This window comes from Prionailurus viverrinus, chromosome B4, assembly GCF_022837055.1.
Source record: "Prionailurus viverrinus isolate Anna chromosome B4, UM_Priviv_1.0, whole genome shotgun sequence".
Lineage (NCBI taxonomy): Eukaryota > Metazoa > Chordata > Mammalia > Carnivora > Felidae > Prionailurus > Prionailurus viverrinus.
Genome location: NC_062567.1, coordinates 129,417,924 through 129,434,261, shown reverse-complemented (window position 1 = coordinate 129,434,261; position 16,338 = coordinate 129,417,924). Strand labels below are relative to the sequence as shown.

The following is a 16,338-nucleotide window of genomic DNA, read 5'->3' as shown; positions in this document are numbered from 1 at the left end:
GGGAAGCGAGCGTGGCATTTAGTCTTTGACCTTTGGTGTTTTAGTTTCTGTGGGTGTGAAGGAGAGATACAAACAGTAGTCCTTGCGGGACTGCAGGAGAGTTCAAAGGAATAAAGGGCTCCTTCCCCTCTCCCCCTCTCCCTCCTGCACACATCTGCTGAATCATAAGAGGCCCCACTTCCAAAGTGTCAAGGTCTCTGCCTCCTGCCTGGCTGGGACCACAGTCAGCTCTTGCCTGGACAGTTAGTTGGAGCGGCTCCTTCTGGGGCTCCCTCGCCCCTCACGTGCCCTTCCAGTCCTTTCTAATATGGCGGTGGGTCCGAACGAGGCCGGGGGGAGTACAGATTTATTTGTCCCACAGGAGATATTTGGCAAGATCTGGGGACATTTTTGATCGTTTCAACTCGGGGAAGAGGAGGGTACCGCTGGCACCTGGTGGGTGGAGGTCAGAGATGCTGCTGACGGCGCAGCAATGCACAGGACAGTCCCCACAGCAAAGAACTGCTGGGCCTCAGGTGTCAGTGGGAAGGCCGAGAAAGCCTGTAATAAAGGCATTCATACCCGGCCTGCAGAGTCTCAGGCTCATGGCCAGGATCTTAGCCTGGCATTTGAGACCCTTCTGATCGCTCCCTTGCTCACCTCTTCCCGTGCCTTCAAGCTCTGGCTGCACCAAACGACTCAGAGTTCGCTGCACCCCACTCCCGTCTGGCCTTCGCAGGTGCCGTGACCTCCCTCTGGCACAGTCCCGCTCATGCATCGGGAGCCCTGGCGGCCTTTCCTCCCACTGGCCTGCGCGTGGTTAGGACCTATGTGGGCTCACCTCTGAAGCCCGGGGGCCGGTACTTACCAAACCCAACTTTTGTTGAGCACTTACTGCGTGCCAGGCACTCAAAACACCCTCTCCCGTGCCACATCCTTGCTGTCCCCCAGACACGTGTGTGGCTGTCCCCAGCGATGACTGGTTGCTATGCCAGAAGCGCTTTACAGTTTGCAAAGTACTTTTTCTCCCGTGGCTCCCTGGATTTGGTCCTCTGTGATCTTTTTCATTTTAGTTTCATTTTACGGGGTTCAAAACTGAAACGACACAAAACCAAAACCCAAAACACAAAAGCATGCGAAGTGAAAGAAGCCAGTCACAAAAGATCGCACGTCGTGTGATTTCACTTACACGAAACGTCCAGGATAGGCACATCCATAGACACAAAGCAGATGAGTGGTTTTGCCCAGAGCTGGGGTTTGGGGGAGTTGTCGAGCAAGTACTGAGGGGTCCTGGTGTTCGGGGTGAACTTGTGAATGTGCTAAAAAACCACTGCATTGTATACTTCAGAAGTGATTGGAAGTGTGTGAATTCTGTTCCAACACAGGTGTTGGGAAAAAGTGACCACGAGGAACCTGGTGTCCAGTGCGGTGTCCTTCACCCTTCCGGGGCTAGGGGTCGGCGTAGCCCTGTAGCCCTCCCGGGTCCTTACTGGTTTCTCACGCTTCTTTGCAGTGTTCTCTTACGTAGATACAACCAAACACAGATAGGGACGATTTCCCCACCTTTGTTTGTTTGTTTGTTTTTAAACTGGAAAGAGCAGAGAAGACGTACTAGTCTGTACTTTGCCTTTTCACTTCCTGTATCTTTGAGATCTGTCGGCTCGGGCACAGAGAGAGCTTCCTCATTCTTTTTCCATTGTATTCTGGGTTATCGGTGGGCCCTTCTTTCTTTAACCCGTGGCCAGAATGATGGCCATCTGGGCTGTGTCCACGTTTTGTTGTTGGAAACAGCTCACCACGGACAGCCTCGTCCCGGGCCTCTTTGGCACTCGCCAGGGTGTGGAGTGCACTCCCGAAGCGGGAGCGGGGATGCACCCGGGGCACAGTGCCCACCGCCCCACAGCTCTGCCGGGACAGCACACGCGTCTTACTGTTGTGGCATTGCCACCAGTCAGAGGTGGGAGTGCTTTTTCAGGACCATGTGCGTTTCTCTTATAAGGGGGCTGAGCATCTTTTCATAAGAGTACGCCATTTTTATATAAACGGTTTCCTCCTCTCCATGTGTGTGTTCAGATTCTTTACACTATTTCCTTTGAGCCTTGAGTCTTTTTCCTACTGATACGTAGGAGCTCGTTAACGTAGTAGGGCCACCAGCTCTTTGCCGCTGCAAAGAGTTACAAGTATGTATTTCTTAGGACTTTGTTGCTGGTATTTTTGCCACAGAGAAGGGATTCCCTTTCTGGATGGGACAGAGCCCCCCCCCCCCCCTTTTTTTTTTTAATGGCCTTCGGATTTTAAATCAGGGATTAAAAGGCTTGCCTACCCCAAAGTTAGAAGGCAGTTCTCTCTTCTATTCCTCTAACGTCTCATTGTTTTTTTTTAACTTTTTAATATTTTTTTTTTGTTTTTAAGTAATCTCTACACCCGAAGTGGGGCTTGAACTTACAACCCCGAGATCAAGAGTCACATGCTCCACTGACTGAGCCAGCCAGGCGCCCCTCGATGTTTTGTTTTTATTAAGCATCGAGTAGGCACAAAGGAATACGTACAACAGATATGCATAATATTGGGCACCCTTCCCCTCGGGGGAGGACGCCCCCTGGCAGCCCACTGTATCCCCTCCTCTGCTTTCCCCTCACAGAGCGAACCACTGACAATTGAAATCGTTCCCTCTTGCGAAAGAGTTTTATCACGTTTGTATCCCTAGACCTGACAGTGCTCAGCCCTGCACGTTTTGAACTGTGCCTGCCTTGTTCTGTCTTCCTCTTTTTTCAGTTGAGGTGAAATGCACCTAAGAAAATTAACCGTTTTTAAAGTACACAGCTAAGTGGCCGGTGGGACGTTCCCAGTGTCGTGCCGCAACCACCATTCCCACCTAGTCCCGAAACATTTTCATCACCCCAAAAGAAAACCCTGTACCCATTAAGTAGGTACTCCCTCTTTCCCCCTCCCCCGACCCCTGGCAGGCACCAATCTACTTCCCGTCTCCGCAGATTGACCTATTCTGGACATTTCCGATAACGGAATCATGCAATATTTACGCTTGTGCGTCTGGCCTCTTCACGTAGCGTGTTTGTAAGGTTCATTAGCGTTGCGGCGCGAGTCCGGCCTTCGTCCCCTTTTTGGGCGGGTTAACATCCCACCGCGTGGAGAGATGCATTCAGTGTGTCCACGGGTTCGGTGCTGGGCACCGGGTTGTGTTCCCGTTGGGTTCCTGTGAATGGTTCCGCCCCTTGTTCTCTTGTACTGAGTGTGAAGATGCCGGGAGCCGCCCGCCAGCCTTTCCTCTGCACTGCTCTGCGGCATTCCTCTCTCTGAGACTGCGTCCTGACTTGGCCGTTCTGAGGTTGGACCTTTGGCTGGTTTGGTGGTGTGCACATTCTTGTCCTCCCGGGGGCTCACATGTTTCTGGAGGGCACACACTCAGGGGTGGGCTTGCTTGGGCGAGGGTTTGTGTGTGTTCAGCTTTACTAGATGAAGAAACGTCAACCTGGTTTTCAAAGTGGCTATGCTCGGGTGCCTGGCTGGTTGAGTCGGTAGAGCATACAGCTCTCGATCTCAGGGTCGTGAGTTCAAGCCCCACATTGGGTGTAGAGATTACTTTAAAAAAGGGGGGGGAGCACCTGGGTGGCTCAGTTGGTTAAGCGTCCGACTTTGGCTCAGGTCATGATCTCATGGTTTGTGAGTTCCAGCCCCACGTGGGCTCTGTGCTGACAGCTCAGAGCCTGGAGCCTGCTTCGGATTCTGTGTTTCCCTCTCTCTCTGCCCCTCCCCTGCTCATGCTCTGTCTCTATCTCTCAAAAATAAATTAAAATGTTTTAAAAAATTAAAAAAAAAAAAAAAAGGCTGGGGCGCCCTGGTGGCTCAGTCACTTGAGCATCTGGCTCTTGATTTCAGTTCAGACAGTGATCTCATGATTTGTGAGTTCAAGCCCCACCTCAGGCTCTACGCTGACAGCCAGGAGCCTGCTTGGGATTCTCTCGTTCCTCCCCTCTCAAAATAAACTTGAAAACAAAGTGGGGGGGGGGCAAAGTGGCTATGCTCACCTACACCCCCCACCTTTTTCTTTTTTCTACACACTTTTGCTTCACTTGGGCTTTCTCCTGGTGTGTGGTGTGAACTATGGTGACTTTTCTCAGACGGCCAGCCAGCTGTTCCAAGGACCCTTATTACAGAGCCTCCTCCTTTCCCCTGACTTGAGACTCAGACCTTCCCTCACCCTAAATTCTTCTCGTGGTAGTGTTCTTTCTGCTCTGTTTGTGTGTTAAGACTACACTGTTTCAGTGGTTGCAGCTACAGTTATAGTGGCCCATCTCTCAAGTCTAGCCCCCAGACCTCTAGCTCAGTCCACTCCGTATTGGAGCTGGGGAAACTGAGGCAAGGCACAATTTGGATTTGGGTCTTTGTTGAGACAGAGCCTTGCCCTGCCCCCTTCTCTCCTTCCCACACTGACATCCCACTGACCTCACTCCTCTCCGGCTCAGTGGCTCCCATTCACCAGGATAAAATTCCTTTTACGTGACACGTCTCCCTTTACATCTGGCCTTCCCGCTGCGCCGGCCTGTGGCTCTGTGACATGTCTGTAGTTCTTCCCATCCCTCCCCTCACACACGCTGCCTTTCTTGCTCTCCGCAGTCGCCTAAGCTGGGCTGGTTCCTGCCCCTGTGCCCGCAGCCCCTCCACTTCCCTTGGATGCAGTGCTGGGCCCTTTGCCACCATTCCGGCCTCCCCCGAGGGGTGCTGAACTGCTCCGGGGCGAACACGAGTTAGCCCTGGCCCGGGGCCACCTGCCTGGCCCAGCGTGACCCAGGTCCCTTGTGCTCCTCCCCCGCCCCTGGCAGGTGCCAACATCGCCTCTGGTGAAGAAGTTGCCATCAAGCTAGAGTGTGTGAAAACGAAGCACCCGCAGCTGCACATCGAGAGCAAGTTCTACAAGATGATGCAGGGGGGAGGTGAGAGCTGTCGGGGCCTGGGGGCAGAGCGTGAGGAACTGTGCATGAATATGCGCGTGCATTCACAGGAGGGCCTACCCTGACGCACCCCCCCCCCCTTCTCTGGCCCTCAGTGGGAATCCCGTCCATCAAGTGGTGCGGAGCCGAAGGTGACTACAATGTGATGGTCATGGAGCTGCTGGGGCCCAGCCTGGAGGACCTCTTCAACTTCTGCTCCCGCAAGTTCAGCCTCAAGACGGTGCTGCTCCTGGCCGACCAGATGGTGAGCCCCCACCTCCCCTCCCAAGCCAGGGACCGTGGGCTCTGCTGGGCTTGCAGCTGCCCTCCCAACCGCTGCGTCCCCACCGGGCCACTGGGCACAGGGTGCCGGCTCTGCCTGCTGCCTCTGGAGGCTGCCACAGCGGGAGGCAGTGACAGGACCATAGGACAGGCTTGGTTCCTGGACCGGGACCAGGGGTCCTTGGCCATTGGCTATAGAATGGAGGAAGGGGTTAAATGCAGATTCCCGGTCCCACTCCAGAAATCCTGGGTTGGGCTCTTGGGGTAGGACTCTGCTCTCGGGTGATTCTAAAACTAGTGATCATACAGACCTGGGTCCCACCCCGCTGTGGTGACTGTAGGAGACCGCTAAGCCTCTCGGAGCCTCAGTCGTCTCAGATGAGAGTCTCCCCTTGGCTGGGTTGTTCGTTGTGGGGTCACATGGGACTCCACACAGTGCCTGGACCAGAGCAGATGCCTACTGATGAGCTCTCCTTGGGTCCTGACGCCCTGTTAAACTCAGGGGAGGAAAACGCTTTAAAAATATAAAAGCACAGAATTTTGGACTCTTATTTTATTTTATTTTTTTTTATTTAAAAAAATTTTTTTTTTCAACATTTATTTATTTTTGGGACAGAGAGAGACAGAGCATGAACGGGGGAGGGGCAGAGAGAGAGAGGGAGACACAGAATCGGAAACAGGCTCCAGGCTCTGAGCCATCAGCGCAGAGCCCGACGCGGGGCTCGAACTCACGGACCGCGAGATCGTGACCTGGCTGAAGTCGGACGCTTAACCGACTGCGCCACCCAGGCGCCCCATCTTATTTTATTTTTAAATTAGCTCTGCGCCCAACGTGGGGCTCAAACTCACGACGCTGAGATCAAGAGTCGCACATTCTGCTGAGTAAGCCAGCCAGGTGCCTCAAAAGCGTAGCATGTTGGACCCGGAATGATACACAGACCTCTTATTAGGCAGGGGTCAGGGTCTGCGGCTGACCTACAGAAAGTCTGCAGGCACCTGCAATTTTGGTCTAAATGTGTGTGTGCAGAGGAGAGTCGTCAGGTTCTCACGGGATGTGACACTCAATAAAGGCTTAGGAAATACTCAGCCATGCCAAGGGAAGCTGTGGATTTTCAGAAGCCTGAGGTCCAGAAAGGGGACTGACTAGCCAGAGGGTGTGTATCGTACGCGTATAAGTCAACTTACTTTACTGACCTGATGTTTAAAGGAAGAGAAGAGTCTATGTGTCTGCCTGACTTGGGTGTCCTTTGCAAGCTGGGGGACAAATCCTGTCTTTTAGACTCCATCTCTGTCACCATTGTCGAGGCTTCACTGGCTCTTCTCCCTCTCCCCCCTTCCCCCGTCATTTGGTTGCCAGAACACCCTTCGAAATGCTTCTCTGACTCTGGCTTCAGGCAGCAAAGGCTTCCATGGGGGCCCAGATGCCTTTCCAGGTTTCGTTTCCTATCTTGCTCTCTTTCCCCATCTCACAACAACCTCGGTGAACTCCTCTTTCAGAATTTCTGTATCACTTCCTCCAGGAAGCCTTCTCTGACTTGCCCCTGGAAATCGTCTTACATAGTTGCAGACAGATCTTTCTCCCCTACCCGGGGCAGGGACCATGGATGTGTTTTCTGTCCCTGCCACCCCAGTCCTCCGCCCCCAATCCGGGGCCTGGCGCAGAGTGCTTGGTGAAGGCCCTTCCGTGGACCGCTTGCTGAATGATTTGCTGTCCCCTCCCCAGATCAGCCGCATCGAGTACATCCACTCCAAGAACTTCATACACCGCGACGTCAAGCCCGACAACTTCCTCATGGGGTTGGGGAAGAAAGGCAACCTGGTGTACATCATCGACTTTGGCCTGGCCAAGAAATACCGGGACGCCCGCACCCACCAGCATATCCCCTACCGGGAAAACAAGAACTTGACTGGCACTGCCCGCTATGCCTCCATCAACACCCATCTGGGCATCGGTGAGTGTCCGAGGCCCAAGAGCAGTGTGCACCCATGGGCTGCTGGTCGGGACCCTGGCTTTCTGTGGCCTGGATTTACCCCTCACCACCATCCCCCCTCCCCCCCCCCCCCCCCGCCCCCGGCCTTTTTTTCAGTTTATTTATTTTGAGAGAGAGATTGAATCCCAACTAGGCTGCGTGCCATCAGCGCAGAGCCAGATGCAGGGCTCGAACTCACAGACTTGCGGGATCATGACCTGAGCTGAAATAAGAGTTGGACGCTTAACCAGCTGAGCCACCCAGGCGCCCAGTTCCCCCAATTTTTGCCCCAAAGTCAGATCTTCCCCTTAAGAAGAAGAACTGTGGCGTAGCGAGCGCCTGAACGTGCCTTTTTCATCCCCGCGGCAGCCTTGGAGAACGGGTGGGGACGGTCCCCTTTTACAGTGTGGCGAACGCGGGCTCACGGGCGCAGCACAGGTTGCTTTAGGCTGCGCAGCTTGGTACGAAAGCTGGATTTGACCTCAGCCCTGGGTGATGCCACGCTTGTGCCCTGCCCGCAGAGTGGGCACCCGTTATACATAGTTACTGATTGAATAAGTAGCTGAGCTGGAGAAACTGCCCTTTTCTTTCCTTTTTTTTTTTTTTTTTTTTTAATGTTTATTTGGGTTGGGGGGCAGTGTGTGTGAGTTGGGGAGGGACAGAGAGAGAGAGGGAGACAAAGGATCTGAAGCAGGCTGCGTGCCGACAGCAGAGAGCTCAGACCGTGAACCGCGAGATCATGGCCCCGAGCCGAAGCCAGATGCGCCCCCACACTGCCCTTTTCTGCAGAAGCGTTGATAACCTGCACCTGTTGGTGTTGGGGTTGCAGCAAGTGAGCGTGAGGGGGTGCAGGGGCGGTGCCCCCCCCCCCCCCCCCCCCCCGTTGAGGAGGGTGTCCTGGAGGAGGGGATCCCGGCCCAGGCGGACCCTGCCCCTCACCCCGTCCTCGATTCCATGCAGAGCAAAGCCGTCGAGACGACCTGGAGAGTCTGGGCTACGTGCTCATGTACTTCAACCTGGGCTCCCTGCCCTGGCAGGGCCTCAAAGCGGCCACCAAGCGCCAGAAGTACGAGCGCATCAGCGAGAAGAAGATGTCGACGCCCATCGAGGTCCTCTGCAAAGGCTACCCCTGTGAGTAGCCCAGGTGGGGAGGCGGCCAGCCTGGGGACCCCCGAAAGCCTCTCGGAGGGGAAGACAAGGCCACGCAGCCCACACGGGACCGCTGCTGCCCCCCCCCCCCCCGCCCCCCCCCGCCCCCGCGCCAGAACCATTAATCGCATGCGCTCTGTCGCTGCTCGGGCCTCCTCTCCGGCCTCTTCTCGCGAGGGCTGCGTGTTAGGAAAAGCTAGTTCGGCCTCACCCCGGGAGCCTCCTTGGCTCCCCGCATAGAACATGTCCCTTCTGACGCTTCTCCCCAAACGTGTGGGGTGTTACCCGCCCCCCGAGCAGTTCTGTGCGACACCAGCTGGGTGTCCTCTAGTGTAGCTCCGTTGGGCCGCCGTCGGCCTGGAGGTTCAGGGCTTGATCCCACAGGCTGTCCTCCTCCTCCACCTCAGATGCCACTGACAAGTCCAGGTTGCCACCTGCGCCGTGTGTCTGAGGTTCCCACGCCCTGCTCTTCGGCTGGGATTAATTTGCTAGGGCGGCTCGTAGGAGCCCGGGAAACTTACCTCGTCCACCACTTTATTAAAGGCTGTGCTGAAGGGTGTGGACGAACAGCCAGAGGAAGGGGTTCATGGGACGAGGTGTGGGAGGGGCCCGAGCACAGGGGCTTCTGTCCCCAGGGCGTCAACGTGTGTCACCCTCCCGTATGTGGATGCGTCCAACTGGAAGCTGCCCAGACCCCACACCGTTGGGGTTTTTACGGAGGCTTCCTCACGTAGGCATAAACAGTCACTGACTCCGTTTCCAGCCTCCTCCCTTCTAGAGAAACGTTTGGGGAGATGGGGCGTGAAAATTCTAAGCTTTCTAATCGTGGCTTGGTCTTCCTGGTGACCGGCTCCCATCCATCCAGGAGCCGCCGGGAGCCCGCCCAGAGTCGCCTCATCGGGAACAGAAGATTCTCGTAGTGCTCTTAGCGTGTAGGGCTTCCCCGGGGTTTTAGGAATTCTGTGCCAGGAACCGGGGGCAGAGCCCAGTGTACGTTATGTTTTCTGTTCTCTCACGAGGGGCTCTCCCCACCCCTGCTGTGGGCAGGAGGAGATGGAAGTTTTCCCCCTGTGGCTTAGCGCACGTTGGGAGTTCCCACTGATTGGGCTCTTGGCCGTCCGTTGGGCTTGACAGCTCTTGATCTGCTATCTGCAAGGCTCCCAGAATGGTCGGCAGGAGCAGGTAGAGCGGTGACCTAAGGCGCTGTGGGGCCTGCTCACCGCGGGGGGACGCTCGCCCCTAACACACGCCTCCTCGGTCTTCGGGGGGGCTCTGCCCGCGGGCAGGGACGGGTTTTAGTGCCACCCGGACGCCCGGAGTTCTGCTCTGGTGCCATCTTGTCATCCCCCCCCCCCACTCCCCGCCTTAGGTTGAAAGTGTTTGTGGGGACGGTGGGTGGGTGGGACGACACAGGCTGCGGGGCCGCCCGGGAGCCCGGGCCTCACCGTTTCTGTGCCTTGTGACCCCCGCCAGCCGAGTTCTCAACATACCTCAACTTCTGCCGCTCGCTGCGGTTCGACGACAAGCCCGACTACTCTTACCTGCGCCAGCTCTTCCGCAACCTCTTCCACAGGCAGGGCTTCTCCTATGACTACGTCTTCGACTGGAACATGCTCAAATTCGTGAGTCACGTGGAGGCCAAGGCGGGCTTGGGGGACTGGACGGGGAAGGCCCTGACTCACGAGGCCAAAGTGACCCAGTGGCGGGCGGGGCTCCCGAAAAACGGGAGCTATGAGCTGGACAGCGCAAGCGACCTCGCTGGGGTCCCGGAGTCCCCGCGGCCCCCCCGCTCCGGCCTCATCTGTGCTGACAGCACGTGCCGCTGTGGTCAGCAGGGCCCGGGCAGGGCTCCACCTCCCACCAGACCCAAGAGGACCTGGCTGGGCCTCGAGTCCCTCCTGGGTGCTCTCGGTGGGGCGTGGGTGGCGCTGGCGGGCCCCCCCGCTGTCCTCATTGTCGCCTACACCACCCTGCTCTTGTTCTGCACGTCCCAGGCGGCTGCCTTCACCGTGGCCCCTCTGGCCAGCCTGGACCCATTCATTGTGGTTTCTTTCTTCCTGGTCATGGGACCCTGGGTGTTGCTAGGCGGTTGCTCTGTCTCCCTCTCTTAAGGGTCTTGGGGGTAGTAGGGTGGGGAGAAGCGTGCGCCAGCCATGCCCCGGAGCTCCGGAATCTGTGAAATTGTGTGTCTTGTTTCACATCTCTTCTGGAAAAGGGGGCTTCCTCGAGCCAGGCTCAGCCCCGTGACAGCGAAGCTATTGCACTGCCCTGCCCCCGCCCCTGTCCCTGTGCCGGGCCCACGTACCCACCCTCTTACTGGTAAGGACCCTCTGAGGCCTGGCCTTTCCAAGATTTACCGCTTGGCTGGGCAAGCACAAGAGGCTGAGCCTCTGCTGTGCTCTCTGTCCCTTCCAGGTGCCCGGCGCCCCTGGGCACCCAGGGCCCTCCAGATAGGCCCGTGGAGGAGGTGGAGGAGCTGCCCCCCCAAAACTACTGGCCCGTGGTCTGGACTCCAGGGCCCCAGTTCTGACGTCACCAGGTGTGTCTGAGCCCATCGGGGCCAGGCCTGAGGAGGTGTCCCTTGGCGTGGTGGGGTGCGGTGGAGAGGGGGGTGGTGGAGAAGGCCCTGCCGGGAGCTTCTTGGGGATGAATCAGCAGCTGCCTGACGAACAGAGCCTGAAGGAGGGATGATGTTCACCCGCCCCGGAGGGCCTGGTGGGAACGGGCGCCGGGAGCGGCTTCAGCAAGACCCTGACGGTGGCCTCTGTATCGAACCTGAACTCATTAAACGCCCCCCACCTGTACTGCGCTCCATCCTGGTGTGCCTGTCCTTTCGTGGCGGATCCCCTCGGCTCGCTCTGCCGGACGCTCAGGACGCGAGGCCTTGTTCTCTTGGACGCTGGGGTCGGCACTGGGTCTCGCGCCCCTCTTCTCTCTGGGTCTCAGGCAGTGGCCTGGTACCGTTCCCTGAGGAGTTCGACAGAGGTCGGGCAGAGAACAGCGGTCTCACAGGCCAAGGGACCCGAGGGGCAGGGGTGGGAGATGGGCAGTGGGGCACCTCACAACCCAGACCTTGCAGCTGGGAGTGTGGCCGAGGGCCGGCTCTTCCCGCCGGAGGGCGTTGCTCAAGGCATCTGGCCGCTGGGCACTCACTCATCTTTGTGGAAAGTCATTCCTGGGTCTGGTTCGGGGATGGGCTTGGCCCTTCCTCTCCGTGCAGCTCCAAGAACGGGTTTTACATTGTCTAGGCTTGTGCCAGGCAGTATGGTAGCCCCTGGCCCCGTGTGGCTGATTTTTAATGAATTAAAACGAAAGCTGAAAATGTAGTCCCTCAGTTGCATTTGCTACATTTCAAGCCCTCAGGAGCCACAAGCGGCTGGTTAGTGGCTACCATATCCAGCAAGGTAGACGTGAACCTTTCCGTCATCACAGAAAGCTCTGCTCTAGATGGCTCCTCACAGAACCTCTCGTGGGACCATCTGGCTGGCAACATCTCACGTCAAGCCAGGCCAAGAGCACCCTCCCCGCTCACTGCTGCCACTCTGAGCCCTTCCTGGGGTCCCTTTAGAGGCAAGCTCTCGAGTCGGAAGCTGAGCAGAGGTGCCAGCAGCCTTATTCTGCACCGATCTCTGACTTGGCCTGGGCTGGATCAGCGGGCGCCTTTGACCCCGTCACCATGGTGAGCTCGACCGTCTTCACCTGCCCTTTGGCGGAAGCATCTGCAGACCTGTGACGGGGACCTTCCATGCCTTCACCTCAAGGCCAGGCCCCCCGGTGCCGTTACCAGCACCTACCTGCAGACTGGACACCGTGCTGGGCACAGAGGGCCACGGGAAGGATCTTACCCTTGACTGAGAGCTGCTCTCCCTGAAGTGGCCGCCCCGTTCAGCATCAGGGCCCTGGAATCCCTGGATACCTGGAGCCTGGGACATTGCTCTCAGCACACAGAGCCGCTGTGTTCCAAGGTCCAACCAGCAGGCCAGGAGGATACTCCATATAGCCAAGGACAGGGGTCCACACGACAGGGGCTGGATGCTTGTGTGACTTTGATGTTGACCTTTTGTGTTTTCTGTGGGCAAATAAAAGCCAAGAAACCTCCCCGGTGTGCATTTCTTGAGGCATCACTGGTTAGGTGGAAACGTGGAGAATAGCTCCTCCTGCTTCGGGCCTGGCCTTGACCCGAGACTGCTGGGGTCACAAAGGGCAGGGTCTCCAGCCCTCTGCTCAGTCGGTCGCCCCAAGGCTGTGCCCCTCTGAAGGGACCACTTGACTTCATCAGCCTCAGTTCCCCCAGGCAGGGGATGAATACATCCCTGGCCTGCCCTCAGGAGGTTTCCTGAGCGGTGCTGCGGCTCTTCTCACAGGCTTGCTCTCGTTCTGGCTGAGTTGCTCTCAGCCAGCTTGTCACTGAGTGGGCAGGAGCCCGGGAGTGGAGAGGGGGTGGAGACTGGGAGTCAGGAGGTTGAACCCTGGTGGTTCCAGGCCTGCCTGCGCAGGCCTGTGGGCGGGCGGGCTGGGCATGCGCATCCCTAAAATGTCCTACAAAGTCCTCTGGGGTGCAGAGCGCAGAGCAGAGCCGGGTGGCAGAGGCCTGGATTCAGATCCCGGCTCTACCCTGAGCTGTGACCCCACGTAGGTCATGAGGACTCCTTGGGCCTCAGTTCCTCACTAGGATTCAGGGATCATTCTGATCCCTAGTCCCTACCTCTTGGAGTTGCTTCAAGGCCACGGCCATCCCCAGCCATCATTTCCCAAGGACAGCAGGGCCTTCTCGGCCATTTCCCTGGGAGAGACACAGGGTTGCAGGAGCCTGCACCCCGTGGCCTGTGAGCAGGCCCCCCCACTCAGCCTGCAGCTCTCTTCTCCACAGATGCGGCCCCCCTCCTGCCAGCCCCCTGCCCTTCCCTGTGGACGACCCCAGGACCAACTAGGTAACGCGGCCGGGTGCCGCTCCCACGCCGGGCTCCTTTCTCTGGGCCTTTCTCCTTTCCTCCTGCACTGGGCGGGGGCAGCAGCTGGAGGGCAGGCCCTGGGGGCTCATGTTCCCCCTTCTGCCCCAGCCTGCCTGTCGGGCCTCTATTTCTTCTTTGGGGCATCTAGCCCGTTCTTTCTCGAGCTCCCCCTGAGCTCTTGTCTTGTCCCAGGGCCGGCAGCATCTGTGTGAGTCCCTGGGCCTCCCCCACAGCACCTGCCAAAAGTCACTGCCAGGTCCAGGGACAGGGGAAGAAGAGCCTTTGACAAGATCCCCTGGCTGGCGCCCTGGTCCAAGTGCTGGCCCTGCCTTTAGCTAGCCTGTTACTCCTTCTCTGGGTCTCTGAACACCTGCTCTGCTCTGTTTGGAAACCTGGAGGGGCCAAGGGCTTCTGAACACAGTAGGGGCCCAGGTTGGGAGGGCCAAGGAGTGCCCTTGGTCTTCGTGGGGCATTAGCCCTCTCGGCTCTGCTTCGGCCCCATGAGACCAGGGCAGAGTGACCTCCCTCTGCTTCTCAGACCCAGCTTCCTCCTCCTTCCGGGCGGTCGTGTGGCTTCGTTTCTCTGTACTGTGTGATCGCGGGTCATTCCCAGGCTTCTCGGGCTTCCTGCCTGGTGGGGAGGAGGTTGGACCAGAGGGTTTCTGAGCTGCGTCTCCCCCAGGTGCCCGCCTGGCCTCCTTTCCTGTGCTCTGCCCTGCGTGAGTGCCGGATCTCAGAGCACCCTGAGCTCACAGGGGCTGACCAAGTCTCCTCTCCTCCCCACAGGGCGCAGCCCGGAACCCCGAGGACGTGGACCGGGAGCGGCGAGAACACGAGCGCGAGGAGAGGATGGGGCAGCTCCGGGGGTCCGCCACCCGGGCCCTGCCCCCTGGCCCGCCCACGGGGGCCACCGCCAACCGGCTCCGCCCTGCTGCCGAGCCTGTGGCTTCCACCCCAGCCTCCCGCATCCAGCAAGCTGGTGAGCGGGGACCTTGTGTGGTGGGCCGGACCCGGGTGGGCCGGGGGCACCCAGGGACCCGGACACTGAGGGTGGCTTCCCCCCGCCTCACCCTCTAGGCAATACTTCTCCCAGAGCGATCTCACGAGTCGACCGAGAGAGGAAGGTGAGCATGAGGCTACACAGGGGTGCGCCCGCCAACGTCTCCTCCTCCGACCTCACTGGGCGGCAAGAGGTCTCCCGGATTTCAGCCTCACAGGTGAGCCGCCCTCTCTGCAGTCCTCCTGCACCTCACCACTGCGCCACAGGGCCTTGGCCTGGAGGGGGTCCGGGCTCGGGCTTCTGTTCTCCCCCCTCCGATAACCTTGGAGCAGCCCCTTTTGTTGAGCAGGGACTTGGCTTCCTTTAATCACTCTGAGGTCAGCTTAGCCCCACTGACCAAAGTAGACTGAGGCTCAGAGAAGTAGGTCGCCCCAGCAGGTGGTGGAGCTGGGATCCTGCCTTCACTACAGGGGCCCGGCCTGGGTGGGCAGCAGGGGCTCGTGGTCCCTGCCATCAGGAAGCCTCCCTCGGGTCAGGGTCAGCACAGGAGTGAGAGATGGGCAGATCCCGTCTGGTGGCCTCACTCAGGACCCTGTTTGGACTGGGAAGGTTAGGAAGGGGCAGTCCGCGGTGGCCCAGGGAAGGTGTCTTGGCAGAGTGGGGCAGGATACCTGCTCTGGTCCTTTTGTCTGCCGTGGGAGAGGCTCGGTGTGCCGCGAGCTGGGAGTCTGGTGCCTTGCCTCTCTAGGCAATGTTCTTGGCTACAAAGCAGCTACATCCTAAGGTTGTTGAGATCACACAGCCCTGCCCTTGGCTCCAGGGGCAGGGGCGGGGCCGGGGCCGGGGCTGGGCCGGGGCCGGGGGTGTGTGGAACTCCACAATGGGAAGAGATTTGCCAGGTTACCATTACTAGCCACTGATCTCCTCCCCCCGCTGTGCCTCTCCTCCCAAAGACAAGCGTGCCATTTGACCATCTCGGGAAGTGAGGAGGAACCGCCATCCGACCAGTATTTGCTTAGGTGAGTCCATATCTGCCGTAGATGCAGCCCAACCAGGTCTAGAAACGCCCCTGGCCCCAGGAGGAGACGAATCTATGTTGTGGGGTATGGCGGGGAGTGGCAGGGACCCCTAAAACCAAGAGCTCTCAAGAGAATTTAAAACCTCGAAGCCACTTGATTCAGGCTTTCAGTAGGCCCGGCCCACACCAGCTAATTTCTGCCAGAAAACTCTTTGCCGTTAGGCCAGTCATCCATCTGCCCACCCCGCCTCCCCTGCCCGCCTCTTTGCCCTAAAGTTGTCCGGAAAGTTAGTTCCTAGCAGAGAGAGTCTCCGGACCCAAACCCTGACCTCCCCTGGGGCTTTAGTCCTGCCTGTCCCAGCCCTCGGGCTGTTTTTAAACACTTCTTTCACACGAAGCGCTAGCATAGGGATTTAGGAGTACTTAGGAGTCTACATGCTGGAATAGAAGGCGCTTGGTGGCCTCCACAAGCCCTCTGGCCAGTGTGAACCTCGATGGGAGTTTATGACCATGTGTGGTCTTCAGGTGGTGGACAGCAGGCCTCTGCTCTGGGGCCTGGCTTGGGGAAGGGGAGGTGGAGATTCTTTGGGGGCATGTGAGGGGAAGGTCCCAGCTCCCCAGGGAGTATGTACTTTTCAGGGGGCTCCGCCAGCTTGGCCTCACACCAGGACGCCCTGGGCACGATTTGCTTTGCAGAAATTCGTTCCAGAGACCGAGCTGGGACCTAAAACAGGGCTTACCTTCGTCGGGTCTCAGGTCCAGGGACCAGTCCGTCCGTGGCAGGGTGGGGCAGACGTGTGGCCACTCAGCAAGAGAACAGAGGAGGGAGAGAGATTGTGTTCTTCCTGTGAAAATGGAGCACCCGCCGTGTGCCCCAAAGAGGGTCCCGTTCAAAGCCTCAGGTCAAGAGCGCAGGAACTGCAGGTGGTCTGGCGGATGGGTGGCCAGAGGCAGACATGCGCCTGATCTGTCTTTTCTCCTCCTTCCAGTGTCTTCACTGTATTTTCTTTTAAAAAACAACAACAACAAAAAGATGGGG

At 58.1% G+C, this 16,338-nt stretch overlaps 1 protein-coding gene across 9 annotated transcripts in view; it reads left to right on the top strand.

Moving 5' to 3' along the window:
* Positions 1-16,338, top strand: part of CSNK1E (casein kinase 1 epsilon) — a 33,742-nt gene extending 17,404 nt beyond the window's left edge. For 4 of the 9 annotated variants that reach the window (XM_047866480.1, XM_047866477.1, XM_047866479.1 and 1 more), the window contains exons 3-7: positions 4,821-4,931; positions 5,045-5,193; positions 6,934-7,162; positions 8,141-8,311; positions 9,803-12,427. In XM_047866480.1, the coding sequence (XP_047722436.1) occupies positions 4,821-4,931; positions 5,045-5,193; positions 6,934-7,162; positions 8,141-8,311; positions 9,803-10,440 (1,298 nt within the window). In that variant the 3' untranslated portion in view covers positions 10,441-12,427. Of the gene's footprint in view, positions 1-4,820; positions 4,932-5,044; positions 5,194-6,933; positions 7,163-8,140; positions 8,312-9,802; positions 12,428-13,199; positions 13,261-14,067; positions 14,261-14,358; positions 14,499-15,234; positions 15,301-16,288 lie in introns of those variants that run through there. The other 5 variants (XM_047866482.1, XM_047866483.1, XM_047866484.1 and 2 more) reach the window with 5 other exon arrangements.